Raw genomic sequence first — 13205 nt, 5'->3', positions numbered from 1 at the left:
TTTAGCATGGGTAGTGCCTGGAACTTCTAGAAGAACGGCATCACGTAGTCGGCGGCCAATATGCGATACATCACTGTCCTGAATCTGTTGGCTACTATGGTCTCGACTTGGACCAGCCCCCAATCGCCGTACCAACCCGATGCATCAGCCACTGCAAACTTCGACTTGACCTTAGAATTTAACAGAGTTCACATGCTAGAACAATTTTAATCGACAATTGGCACTACCAGATCTTCAGCCTCAGCTTTTACCCTTTCTGGAAACTTTGTCTCGTATCATCTCAAAGTCGACAACGCCAATCAGCCTTACCAGCAACAGCAAAGATGCGACACCCATATCTCAGGAAACCAGCCCTGCGCATTCTTGTCCCTCTGAACCGGTGTTTTCAACCGACAAGGCTTCTATGATTACCTCACGAGATAGCCAGATCCAACCGTCATCGACAGCAGACAATGCACTGAGACCATCACAGGATGCAGTGTCACTGGTACAACCGCAACGACGACAAAACAACACTGCCCGACAGACATCGGGACCGGGATCGGAAAGCGAGCTGTTGACGGCGAATCTTGCGCTGTAGTCTGCCCAGACTGGGACTTCATTTATGATCTCGAACTGGATGACCTAGAAGAACTCCATCAGGATGATAAAGCATCTGAGAGGAGAGCAGTTGCAGGACGCGTGTTGATGACACGACTAACGCCACGAGCAAAGTTGCACAGAGTGGAAAGCATTGGGAATTGTCAGATAAAGAATCCTTGGCCAAGGGGCCAACCAATCACGATACCAAAGTACTACTCTGGAACATAATTCGTGGACGCTGAAAAGAAAGGCTTCCCCGAAGTTGATGAAACAAGGAGGGCTTCCAGTATGACCGTACCAAGATGGTGTAGCACTACGACAGTTCCTGTCTCAGCCTGCACTATGAAAGTGGTCAAGGTCGGCGTAGAAGAGATTGAACGTTGGAAGGATGAACTCGCAAAGGCCATCCTTAGATCACGTATGGGAAAAGAGCTGGCTGACAAGATTTCTGGCCTCGACTATCAGCAACGACCCAGCGTCTTTGCAATAAAGTGCTGACGGCGAAGCCAGGAAAATGACCTGCAACGACTTCAAACGGTATATTTCCAACGCCCTCGATCAAGCCACCGTGGGAATCCAGAATTTTCTGTATGAGGTTTACAAGGCACTTCCGTCCAACGAAAATGTGGAGTTAGGATGAATCAAGACCTAACTGGAAACGCAAAGGTTCGCAACGTCTCATATGACCCAAGAATTCATAGAAAAGTTACAGATTTGCATCACAGGGACTCGTGTGGGATGATGAGCGCCTCAAATACTGGATAAGAAAACAGAGGGACTCTCCAGTCGTCGGGAATCAAGTAGATATTGCACCCAGTCACTTGGATGGAAAGATGGATACGTTACTTCGGGTTCAACATGGAGTGAACTTGATCAACATTGAGGCACAGAAGACTAACGCAAGGATCTACAATGCATTGTGAGTTCATTCAAACTTGGCCAGTGCAGCTGGAACAAGATTTTTGAGCTGTGAGTGAGCCTGCGTTAACTACCTGTGTCAACCGACGTGTACCTAGGCAATGAATTAGCCGCGCAGAACACCGCCGTACAGCCTTTGATCAGGGGAGGCGAGTTTTTTGCGCCGCTCTTCCGATCCTACATGGATGACTTACTGATCATCCGGAAAATGGTATAACGGCCCTTGTGAAGCAAAACATTGCACAAAGCTTCTCCGATTTGGACGCACAAGATTGAAGACCTAAGATATCGGAAGCTCAAGATGAGGTGGGGCATCTTCAAGTCAATCTTCAAGGCTCTTTTACAATCTGCTTGGACTATTAAGATGATTTGGGAAGGCCAAGCTGTGATACCGTCGCGCGGAGAGATGGTTTGGACCCTGGGGCTTGCGAGTTGCCACATGCGACTTCCACAACTTCATTTACAACGACTTCGTATAAGCAAGCAGACGACACTGATGACCGACTCACCAACAACAATCACGTCTACGATACTGCCAAATACGCCGACATTGCTGCCAATTTCGTGCGGTGCAGAGGAGTGTGGAACAATCAGCTGCGCTGGAGGAGGGGCCGGGGAGTGTCTTGCTTTGCCAATGAGAAGAGGGTATGCATGCGGCTGCCGACCTCGTACGTGGACGGTTTCTTGTACCAGCACGATCTTAGTATCCACAACAACAGCGACATTAACTTTGAGGCCGTCAGAATCGACTCCCCCGAAAACCAGCTCTACGACATCGGCACCAGTTGCTAGGTGGACTCAGTCATGTAATGTTGGTGGTCTGAGATTCGACAGAGTCAGCCACTAGCTGGGTTGAAGAGTTTTGCAAAGATACCAACAAAAAACGGAGTGACGGGAAGTGGTTTGATGCTGCGGTCGATGGCAAACTCGTCAAGACTAAGGGTATCAAGGTCTTCGAAACCGGCAGCGAAGACACTGTATCTTCGTACAAGTTCACCATCCACGTTGTCAAGCCCAATAACAACGCCGACGGAAGCTTGTGGGGTGCGATACTAATGGACGCGGTTCAACTCTGGCCTCCGCTCTCGAATGGCTGAGAGAAGACTCTCAGCAATGCAGGGCTCAGTTGTATGAGTTGCTCAAGTGTAAGTGAACGGCTTCGTTTTTATACACTGAAACTATACTAACATACTTTTCAGGCAGGCCGAATGCAAATGACGCAAATAGGCCTTCGGGAAGGACTCGGGCAGGTCTTTGCCCGCTTTGGATTATCGAAGTAAGGAAGAACGAGGAGTGAGTGAGTAGGTCACTGTCGGAGACTTCTATGTTGTTTTAAGTTCCGTTTGGCGAGACGAAACTCTACGTGCTTGTTATCTACTGGGAATTCCCCTACTTGTTCTCTCTATTTGTGATTTCCTTTCTCGAAGAACTTTCATTCGACATACATATATAAGGCCTGCTGAATATTTGCCGCACACTCTTCGTATGGCTTTATACTTTATGGCCTTGAATGCTTTCGGGGCCGAGCTTCTAAATCCACTCAGAGGAGAACGATTTTGCGTCTCTCAATTCATTACGCGCTGTTCCAACTTCAAATGACACCATCGAGTAATATGTTTCAGACAGGAAATCATTAAGTACACTGTACAAAGTCTGAAGATAACTGCAAATCATAGTTCTACTTTAATGCGTTGGAACCTCAAGCAATTTTTCGTGTACCTCTTCTTCTTTCATCTGGTGTAAAAGTTTCATATTGGGACGACTTTTTGCACCACATCTTGGTTAAAGGTTGGATAACTGAGTAGTCTCATGAGCTAAAGACAAGTCGAGAGCAACCGAATCTACTTTGTGACTTGATCCTTGAAAAAGACCATGGCGAAGCCTTGGTGAGCATTCTTGGCAATTCCCTTCAGCTCTTGATGAGCCGCGCAACCATTGTCATAGTAATCCATATCTTCTTTCGATGAAAATGTAGAGACAGCCGCAATCGTGAACCCTTGGGCCCTTTGATCAGCAACAGCTAGACCGGCCTTCACCGAGATTATGTATGGCTTGCCGTCCTGCAATCGGTAAGCTCAGAGCTCATCATGTGGCATCAGAAAAAAATTGCTATCTAGAAGGCGATGGACTTCATCCTTAAGGCCCAGGTGATTATACTCACTTTCAAGGCCTTTTGGGGCATCTGCTGGTAGAGCGCCAGTACTTTATTTTGATTCTCCTCGTCCGGAATCTTGAAAAGAGTAATTCTAGTAATCTGTTCGGACATCTTGTAATAAATTGGCTCTTTCAGAGGGTCACAAATCGGGGGACGACGTGGTGTGGTTCGTGGATTTCGATTAGTGAATGGCGTTGAGAGTTGAACTACACAGACCCAGCCTTCCTGGAGACCAACTTTCTTGTCCGTTGTTTTTACATTTGGATGAGCAACATAGTTGCCGAGACATTTCCACTGCCGAAAATCTCTGACCCGACCGCAATGGCAGATGCGTGGTTGAAAGAGGGGGTTGCTTGCATTCCGATGACTCGGAACCATAATTCGGATTCTCGGAACCAGCAATGTAAATGGCTGGCTCGGCGATCACCAATATGTGAACGGAAGCATGTTAAAATAAGAGATCAGACATACGCGAGTTACCAAGGCATTGGATCAGCTAGATCGCTAGTGTTTTTCACATCTTACTACGCAAGATGAAGTCCTGGCTGCCTATCCCGCCCCGGTCGCACTTTTCGCTGCTGAACATTCCTTTCGGGGTGATATCGAGCAAAGATAAGCATGTACACAGACCCGCCATCGCCATCGGGGAACACATCCTCGACCTTGACGCTTTTGCTACGGGCGGAGGCTTCAGTAAAGCAGCAAACGTGTCTTCCGAGCTCGCGAAAGCGTTCTCACAGCCAACCCTGAACGCCTTTGCAGAACTCGGGCGACCTGTGCATCGTGCCGTCCGCTCCTATCTGCAGGAGATATTCCTCAACGACACGCCCCACCCGGACGTGTTGAAGGATAATGAAAGCCTCAGAAAGGCGGCTTTGAGACCCATTTCAGAGGTGTCCATGCACCTCCCCTTCGCCATCGGAGATTACACAGATTTTTTCGCTGGCAGAAATCATGCTCACAACGTCGGTGTTCTGTTCCGTGGACCAGCCAACGCCCTTCAGCCGAACTACAGCCATCTGCCCGTCGCCTACCACGGTCGTGCAAGCTCAGTCGTGGTCTCTGGAACACCCCTCAGGCGGCCATGGGGACAGGCGCTGCCGGCTCCTGGCGCGACCGAGCCCGTCTTCCGGCCATGTGCGCGCCTCGATATTGAACTCGAGATGGGCATGTTCATCAGCAAGCCAAATGACCTCGGTAGTCCGGTGTCTGTAAAAGATGCTGACGAGCACATCTTCGGCTACGTCTTGATGAACGACTGGAGCGCAAGAGATATCCAGCAATGGGAATACGTGCCCCTTGGTCCGTTCAACGCGAAGAACTTCGGAACCACGATTAGCGCCTGGGTTGTGCTTGCGGACGCACTCGAACCATTCAGAATAAAAGGTCTGGAGAATGAAGTCCACTTGCAGAAGTACCTCCAAGAAGGCCGGACCGATAACGTTCTTGATATCAAGTTAGAAGTCTCTCTTGCTCGTAAGTTGAAATCCCTGACCACTGTACACAAGTGGTAGTTGTGCTATGTTGGAAGAAACCAGGGCTAATCAAAAAACATCTTTCTCATCATGTAGCATCAGAAGGCGAGAAAATAACCATCACTCGCACATCTGCCAAGAATCTTCTCTGGTCCTGGCCGCAGATGGTAGCTCATCACTCAATCTCTGGCTGTAACCTTCGTGCTGGAGACCTTCTCGGTTCCGGTACCATTTCAGGGGACGAAGCAGGTACGCAGGGAAGCTTGCTGGAGCAGTCACAGGGGGGCAAAACTCCAATCAAGCTGAAAGGAGGGCAAGAGCGGAAGTTCATTCAAGACGGCGATACGGTAGTTATTCGAGGCTGGGCTGGCGAACAGGATGGTCAATTAGTTGGATTCGGAGAGTGTGTCGGTCAAATACTGCCTCCTATTTCGATGTGAAGCCATGAGAGGCATGTATAAATTCACGCTTATAGAATTGAATACAGAAGCGTATCATGCCATCGATAAAGCACTTAATAGCAAGTGCCTCAGGAGGATTCTTAATTTGTGAAATGACACATCTTTCTTTATTCTGTTGGCAGTTTTACCCAGGCACAAAGCACTAGCTTTTCATAGATAGTAACGTTTGATTCTTATTACAAAGAGCTATTGATGAAGTGAAACATCGAAACTTGAGAATCTACGGCGAGTTCGTTGCGACAAGAATGCCGTTGGGCGATCGTAGTACCCTCCAGTGCAGCTTTATCATTTATGGCTTTGAGCTTCCTTTGCGTCGTGCAATAGCTGATAAAGCCCATAGTAAAGTAAGATTCAACGCCATGGTGTTTTCTTGTTCCAAGCATCTACGCTCCTACCGTTGCCGAGTCCAGGAGCCGCAGCCGAGTCGCAGCCAGGTGACTCGGAACAGTTCACATTCCGCAGTTCCGAAGGTACACATGAATGGACTCCAAGCACTTCATCTCGCAGTGAACGTAAGTTTTTGTGACTATTGGTCCCGTAGCATTAATTCCATAACGTTTCATTTGCGTTCCCATTCGGGTCACTGCAGTGCGGGGTTGATCACTTCGACTGAAGTGGTGCTATCCCAATTTGTGCACCAAACCACCTGTGCCACCCAAACATACAGAAAACCAAAGCTTCTTATAACACATAAGATTTGCGACCCAGGGGACCAAATATTACTGTTTCATACCAAACAATTGAGGCACGCTTTCAAGATATCCTCAACGTCTATCTCGTCTATCTTGACAATTATAAGTGGGTTTCGAGATTACGTTCCTCATCCAACATACAAACATGCCAGTGACAAATTTCTACACTGAGGAGAAGTACGAGTACCTCAACGGATTTGGGTCTCTTCATGAGTAAGTTCAGGATCCATGCACTAGAACTAGTGTCAATACCCATAGTTTCGTCGGCATGATGTTAACCAAGGTTCATATAGATCAGAAGCGATCAAAGGGGCTCTTCCCATCGGTGCCAATTCTCCACAGAAAGCGCCGTTCGGCTTGTATGCAGAGAAGCTATCTAGCACTGCGTTCACAGCGCCTCGTCATGAAAACCTACAGACTTGGCTCTATCGCATTATTCCAGCAGCTTCACATTCTTCCTTTGAGCCGTTGAAGCAAAATAGACCCGACTCCGGAGGCAAACTCCACCAGATCCCTAATCAGTTGCGATGGGATCCTTTTGACATCAACAATGAGACAGATTGGATCAGTGGTCTCAGACCAGTCGGTGGCGCCGGAGATCCGAGCATGAAGACTGGTCTTGGCATCTTCATTTTTGCTGCTGGTCGAAGCATGGATTCCAACGTGGCCATGTATTCTTCTGATGGCGATATGTTGATTGTTCTCCAGCACGGTGTGCTCGATATCAAGACCGAGCTAGGTAACTTGCTAGTCCGGCCCAACGAGATTGCCGTCATTCCACGTGGTATCAGATACCAAGTCAATCTTCCTAATGGACCAGTTCGAGGATACATCCTTGAGCTTTACCAGGGTCATTTTGTACTTCCAGAACTGGGCCCCATCGGCTCCAACTGTTTGGCCAACGCACGGGACTTTCAAGTTCCGACCGCAGCCTTCGATGAGGATTCAAGCCAGTGGTCAATTGTCAACAAGTTCAACGGAGATTTCTTTGTTGCAACACAGAACCACACGCCATTTGATGTGGTGGCTTGGCATGGCCAATACTACCCATACAAGTACGATCTTGGCCGTTTTTCTGTCATAGGCAGCATCTCGTTCGACCACCCAGATCCGTCCATCTACACCGTTCTCACTGGCCCATCGGACCACCCAGGCACAGCCGTGGCCGACTTTGTCATCTTCCCGCCTCGTTGGCTTGTGCAGGAAGACACATTCCGCCCTCCATGGTATCACCGAAACACGATGTCCGAGTTCATGGGCCTCATTTGTGGTGACTACGATGCAAAGACTGGTGGCGGCTTCCAGCCTGCTGGAGCAAGTCTACATAACGTCATGTCTGCGCATGGACCTGATGCCAGCACGTTTGAGCGGGCCTCAAATGCCGAGTTGAAGCCGCAGAAGATCGGCGAGGGAAGCATGGCTTTCATGTTTGAAAGCTCTCTGATGATTGGAGTGACAGACTGGGGCTTGGAAACGTGTCAAAAGGTCCAGAAGGGATACAGTGAAGATAGTTGGACGGGACTGGTGTCCCATTTCAAAAAGCCAGAGTAAAGTGTCGTTACGTCAGCGGATTGGGATTTGCATTCACAAGGTACTGAGCTAGGTATGTGAGAAACAGAATGTAATGAGAGAGTAGGAATGCAGCACCCTGCATGCGCAAGGTTAGTGTCCAAAAGCAATTTTTCGACGTGTGTGTGCCTATCTTGATTCGCATGAAGCCTTAAGTGCTAGTTCATTGAATAAAAGGATAGAGATGTGTTATTGACCAAGATGATGTGATGAGTCCGCCTAAGCACATCCGAAGACATTTGTAGCTGGAAGTCTGTGAGTTTTAACCTACTCGCAGTTAGATGGGAGAATCTACGTGATCAGACCCGAGTTGAACATATTCTGGTCAGGCGCGTGCGGCAAGACGAAGATCCTCAAGCTTGAAGCCATATCCTACGACGATGCTTTGATATGACTATAAATAACCGATGATTCGAACACATTTGACTGGATGATAAAAATTCGATGATGAGATGAAAGCTGCCCAGCACGACTTGAATGCCTAAATATCCCTAACTCCTTCAACGATATCCGAAACTACAACTGGAACCTCAAACTTCGCTCGGCCTCGGATGAAGTAGTACACAAGTCCGAAGACCAACCAACCTGCCATAACCACGGTAGAGTAGTTCATATTCTGGGCAGTGACCGGTTGTGATGAAGGGAAAGTGCTAAAAATGATGACGACGGTCATCCAGACAAGACTGATAGCATTCAAGACTGGCCCCACAACCGCGCCCAATCTGAAAGGTCCGTACTCCTTGCGCGTAAGCTTGCTCCTACCGACGAACAACATATAAGCAATAGGGATACTGTAAGAGAGATAGATGCCGATAATCGCCATAGATAAGACTGCATTGAAAGCAGTAGTGTTGGCCAAGTAGAGAAAGCCAAGAAGAATTTGAGCCACAGTAACGAACACTATAGAGGTTACTGGAACCTGAAGATTCTTGTTAACGTAGCTGAAATGCGAGTCGAATGGAACAGCTCTGTCTCGAGCGAAAGCCCAGAGGGTGCGGGAAGCGGAGGTAATGCCGCTCACTGTTGCAGCAATTGCGATCGAGATCACTAGGAGCGAGAGCACTGTCGCTCCAGCCCGAGATCTGGTGACATCGAGATAAATCTGCATAAAGGGGAAGCCAGTTGGTGTAGTCAATAGAGACTCCAGTGGTCCTGTCGAGAACAGAAGGACTGTGCAGTAAATGAGGCCCATCAGGCCATTTACTGTCACACTTCCGACCATAGCAATGGGGACATTGCGTGGGGCATTGGGAATTTCCTCAGCCATATGGCAAGCAGCGTCGTATCTTTTTTAAACCAAGTCAGCAACCCCTTGAGGTGATCATAGATGGGAAGATAGTTTGTAGAGGAAACTTACCCCAGGAAAGGATAAACCGCGCTAATCAAGCCCACGAGCCACGATACACCATCGTTTCCCCAGCCACTGGTGTTGACAACTTCGGTGAAGACAAACGACGCAGTATTTTTGGGAGCCATGACGCCAAGGACCACCAGTATGACTATGAAACCAACAACGTGGAGAATGCCTTGAATAGTTGTTAGCGAGAGCTCGCGTATAGAGACTATAGGTGCACCCCTCTTGTCTTACCTGATATCATGTTTGCGTGGGGCAGCATCTTTGATCCCCAGATATTCAGCGCCGCTGAGTACAGGAGCACAGCCCAGTAAAATAGCATGCCCTGCCATCGTGCCGGTATGTAGGAGTCGTCGTTGATGACGATCAAGGACTGGGTCTGCAGGCCGGCTGCAAACGCTGCTGATGCGCAGAAGACAATCAGTCCGCCCACGGAGATCCAACCAGTCGTGAAAGCGGCGAGGATCGGCTACGAGGGGGGCACAAGGCCGCGACCCAGTGGTACTGGCCTACAATAAAGTAGTTAGCTATGAGAATGTAGAGGCTAGAGTTATAATCTTACCTCCGGCAGTAGGATAGATGGACGCGATCTCGCCAAGAGATGATGCTATGCACACAGAGCACAGAAAGGAAAGAACACTGAGAAAATTGTCAACCCATGCTCGACAACATATTAAAGCTTCTCCACTGCCTGAGGGAAACAGACTCGAATGGATGTCATGAACTTACAAGTTGTAGAATAGGCATGGCGCACCGCCATTCAGGAGTGCTTGGGCAATGACAGTGGAAAGTGCTTCCCATGTTGCCATAAGACATAGGCATAATGCTCCCAAGGTTGTCAAAGAGAATTGCCGCTTCAGCTCCTGCTGATGGCCGAGTTGCGCGAGACGTTCTTCATCGGAAAGAACCAGATAGCCGGGAACGCTATCGACTGCCTTGAGCTGATCGTCGGTCTTTGTTTCGTTCTGGCTCATGATGGAATTTCGGGTCATTTTGCCTGTATCGATAATTGCGGTTTGTTGCTTCTTGCTGGATATCGTTTTCTTTTCTTTTGTCGCTCTTGAGTCCGGAAACACGGAATTGGGGCACCCGGCACGGCGGAGGCAGATTTCAGAACAAGAGAAGGATGTGATAGCCAGACAGTCACGCGGGTGTGCCGGCAATTGGGATTATCCAGCGCGAACTATCAGCATCAGTCTGACTTTGATGATGCGGCACAATGCCTAGCAGAATAACTATTGCTAATGCTTTGATCTTGACAGGCTCTGGATGTTTCTAGTTGGATGGGAGTCGCGTCCAGGGCTGCGAAATTGGTGACGAAACCCCGTAGCGGCACTTGTCCGTTCTCGTCGAGAAGCTAGATACTGAGCATGGGCGATTTCCGCATTCCGAGGGAGGGCAGTTGGGGCACTGGGGTTTGGCGGGCACCAGATGTAACACGCCTCACAGACTTGCAATAAACAGCAGTGAGCTACCCTCTCCGTGATCGACAAGAGTCAAGGTCCTGATGTTGCAGAAGTGTTGGACGTCAACAAGGAGCAGGCAATTGGTCACTCGATTGGTCAGTTGTGATGATGCCAGCCATCCTTGTAGCGAAAATGACAATAATTGTAGAACGTGTCTTTGTTCCTCTTCTGACTCATGGCGATAGATAAGGACCGGCTACAATATCTTTGTCTTTACGTTCGACACGTCTCTCTGCCGTATCCAGTTGGACTTCAGAGGATAGGGGTGGTAGCGCAAGCCACGTTTGGCTGCTGGCATGCGACTTTCAAGCAGGGCAATGCTTGCTCTTTCCATATTATCGATCATTGAGAGATCCAAAAGTCCAGGAAGAGGTTCGGCAATGGTACTGCTTGTTACTCGGAACACCACAGGTTCCGCTCGGAACGCACCCCGCATTCTTCGCAAGCCATCCCGACGTTCCGTGCGGGGATCATACCCCTGGCCGCATCTGCAAGGTGACCTGGGGGTGGGGAACGCGGGGAATTAGTGTCCTTTGTAATGAACCAGTTCCGAGAGGTCTGTTTCCAGATGGCGGGTTGCCAGGAAGGACAGTACCGACGGGACCCGACAGGAAAGCTTCTGAGACTCAGGAAACGGCTCTGAGATCGGGTAAGGACGGCGAGCTGGGTCTGTACGTATATCATGGAGCTGGTGGCAGTAGCTAGCGGTCTCGAGTAATGAATCAGAATCACAACACAATTCACCGTCTACAACACGTTGGAGCGCAGAAACATCTCAATTTGACGCCATGGCCATCTCAACTGCCATCTTTGCTTTGAAGCAAAGAATATTCGACCATGCCCTGCAGTCAACCGCCATTTCGATCCTCCTACTACCCCTCATCTACGTCATTGCAAATGAATTCATTCGCTCCAAGGCTAGGATAGCAAAGCTAGACGGTCCTGGAGGGCTGCCACTCATCGGCAACTTGTGGGATATTCGGGTCAATGCGGCTGAGCAGTACCGTAGATGGGCCAAGAAGTTTGGCTCTGTCTACCAGATCCAGCTGGGAAACGTACCTGTCGTTGTCGTGAACTCCGCCTCCGCTGCGAGGGCTCTCTTCGGACAGAATGCCCAGGCACTCAGTTCCCGCCCTGAGTTTTACACTTTCCACAAGGTAAGCAGAATATGACATGATGTGTTGGACCAATGCCTTGGTGATGAGGCTGATGGAAGGAATGCAGGTTCTCTCAGATACAGCCGGAACGACCATCGGCACATCTCCCTACAGCGACTCTCTTAAGCGTCGCCGCAAAGGCGCTGCTTCGGCCTTGAACCGACCCTCAGTAGCAACCTATGTGCCGCATCTAGACGTCGAATCGAGGGACTTCATCAAGGAGCTCTACGAATATGGAAAGGCTGGACAGGCTCCCGTCGACCCTATGCCGATGATCCAACGCCTGTCGTTGTCTCTTGCGTTGACTTTGAACTGGGGCACTCGCATGAGCAGTCAGAAAGATAACCTCTTCAAGGAGATCACTCATGTCGAGGAAGAAATCAGCCGCTTCCGGTCGACCACGGGTAACCTCCAAGATTACATCCCGTTGCTGCGTATCAACCCTATCAACATGCACTCTGCCAAGGCACGAGAGATGCGCAGCAGACGCGATGTCTACCTGACTGCCCTGAACAGAGGTCTGGATGAGCGCATGGCCAACGGCACCCACAAGCCCTGTATCCAAGCCAATGTCATCATGGACAAGGATGCGAAGCTGAACCAGGCAGAGCTGACGTCAATCAGCTTGACAATGCTTTCTGGAGGTCTCGACACCATCACGACTCAGGTGGCCTGGTTTATTGCCATGCTTTCTCAGCGCCCAGACATCCAGGACAAGGCTGCCGCCGCGATTCGAGAATTTTACAGCGAGAAGCAACCTCTCTGTGATGCCGAGGATGACCAACAGTGCCGATACATTGTGGCATTGGTGCGAGAGTCTTTGAGATACTACACTGTCCTTCGCCTCGCTCTCCCGCGAGCCTCGGTTCGTGATGTTCCTTTCGGACAGACTGTCATCCCCAAAGGATCAGTCATCTTCCTCAACGCCTGGGCTTGCAATATGGGTAAGACATATCCTTGAGCTTTCCGTTCAAAGTACTCCACTAACATCCACCAGACTCTGAAGTATGGACCGATCCCGAAGTCTTTCGCCCCGAGCGGTGGTTCGAACAACCCGACGCGCCGCTGTTCACGTACGGCGTCGGCTACCGCATGTGCGCTGGCTCTTTGTTGGCCAACCGTGAGCTATATCTCGTCTACATGAGACTCCTTAACAGCTTCAAGATTGAAAAGCATGACGATGTGGATCACCATCCCATTTCTGGCAACGCCGATCCTACCTCTCTCGTGGCGATGCCTAGGCCGTACAAGTCGAGATTCGTACCCCGTGATGCTAGCACGCTAAGTGACGCTCTGAAAGCGACAGAAGAGAAGGCGTGATGGGTGTGTTTTCCGGAGGTTGATAGGCAATGTTTTAGGCTAGGTACTTTAGTGAA

General features: G+C 49.5%; 6 protein-coding genes across 6 annotated transcripts; 4 read left to right on the top strand and 2 right to left on the bottom strand.

Moving 5' to 3' along the window:
* Positions 1-1801: 1801 nt before the first annotated feature.
* On the top strand, positions 1802-2597 carry BDP55DRAFT_733641 (uncharacterized protein; the record flags this gene model as incomplete). The annotated part of the gene is made up of 3 exons (XM_060580119.1): positions 1802-1909; positions 1981-2284; positions 2335-2597. The coding sequence occupies 3 exons, from the start codon at positions 1802-1804 to the stop codon at positions 2595-2597; spliced, it is 675 nt and encodes a 224-aa protein (XP_060423740.1).
* A 426-nt stretch (positions 2598-3023) lies between these two features.
* BDP55DRAFT_680890 (stress responsive A/B barrel domain-containing protein) lies at positions 3024-3964 on the bottom strand. The gene is made up of 2 exons (XM_060576149.1): positions 3662-3964; positions 3024-3560 (listed from the first exon to the last, which is right to left on the bottom strand). Exons 1-2 carry the CDS (start codon positions 3764-3766, stop codon positions 3342-3344), a joined length of 324 nt encoding a protein of 107 aa, XP_060423739.1. The 5' UTR covers positions 3767-3964; the 3' UTR covers positions 3024-3341.
* Positions 3965-4188: 224 nt separating this feature from the next.
* On the top strand, positions 4189-5570 carry BDP55DRAFT_637328 (fumarylacetoacetase; the record flags this gene model as incomplete). The annotated part of the gene is made up of 2 exons (XM_060572980.1): positions 4189-5131; positions 5227-5570. 2 exons carry the CDS (start codon positions 4189-4191, stop codon positions 5568-5570), a joined length of 1287 nt encoding a protein of 428 aa, XP_060423738.1.
* Positions 5571-6130: 560 nt separating this feature from the next.
* On the top strand, positions 6131-7914 carry BDP55DRAFT_707877 (homogentisate 1,2-dioxygenase). Its single transcript, XM_060578086.1, has 2 exons — positions 6131-6496; positions 6577-7914. The coding sequence occupies exons 1-2, from the start codon at positions 6429-6431 to the stop codon at positions 7832-7834; spliced, it is 1326 nt and encodes a 441-aa protein (XP_060423737.1). The 5' UTR covers positions 6131-6428; the 3' UTR covers positions 7835-7914.
* A 419-nt stretch (positions 7915-8333) lies between these two features.
* BDP55DRAFT_697981 (amino acid permease) lies at positions 8334-10180 on the bottom strand (the record flags this gene model as incomplete). Its single annotated transcript, XM_060577742.1, has 6 exons — positions 8334-9138; positions 9210-9378; positions 9441-9675; positions 9702-9715; positions 9769-9845; positions 9936-10180. The coding sequence occupies 6 exons, from the start codon at positions 10178-10180 to the stop codon at positions 8334-8336; spliced, it is 1545 nt and encodes a 514-aa protein (XP_060423736.1).
* Positions 10181-11460: 1280 nt separating this feature from the next.
* On the top strand, positions 11461-13149 carry BDP55DRAFT_697980 (cytochrome P450; the record flags this gene model as incomplete). The annotated part of the gene is made up of 3 exons (XM_060577741.1): positions 11461-11829; positions 11897-12773; positions 12827-13149. 3 exons carry the CDS (start codon positions 11461-11463, stop codon positions 13147-13149), a joined length of 1569 nt encoding a protein of 522 aa, XP_060423735.1.
* Between the last annotated feature and the right edge of the window lie 56 nt (positions 13150-13205).

This window comes from Colletotrichum godetiae (assembly GCF_030913485.1).
Source record: "Colletotrichum godetiae strain CBS 193.32 chromosome Unknown BDP55scaffold_66, whole genome shotgun sequence".
NCBI classification, from domain to species: Eukaryota; Fungi; Ascomycota; class Sordariomycetes; order Glomerellales; family Glomerellaceae; genus Colletotrichum; species Colletotrichum godetiae.
Note: the sequence above shows the minus strand (reverse complement) of the source record. Positions and strands in the feature narration are given on the sequence as shown.

Bases quoted from the DNA above. Each gene is read 5' to 3' on its own strand.
- BDP55DRAFT_680890 (XM_060576149.1), bottom strand. From the start codon at position 3,766: ATGTCCGAACAGATTACTAGAATTACTCTTTTCAAGATTCCGGACGAG. The intron at 3,561-3,661 runs GTGAGTATAATC...TACCGATTGCAG, and splicing joins TGCCCCAAAAGGCCTTGAAA to GACGGCAAGCCATACATAAT.
- BDP55DRAFT_707877 (XM_060578086.1), top strand. From the start codon at position 6,429: ATGCCAGTGACAAATTTCTACACTGAGGAGAAGTACGAGTACCTCAAC. The intron at 6,497-6,576 runs GTAAGTTCAGGA...AGGTTCATATAG, and splicing joins GGATTTGGGTCTCTTCATGA to ATCAGAAGCGATCAAAGGGG.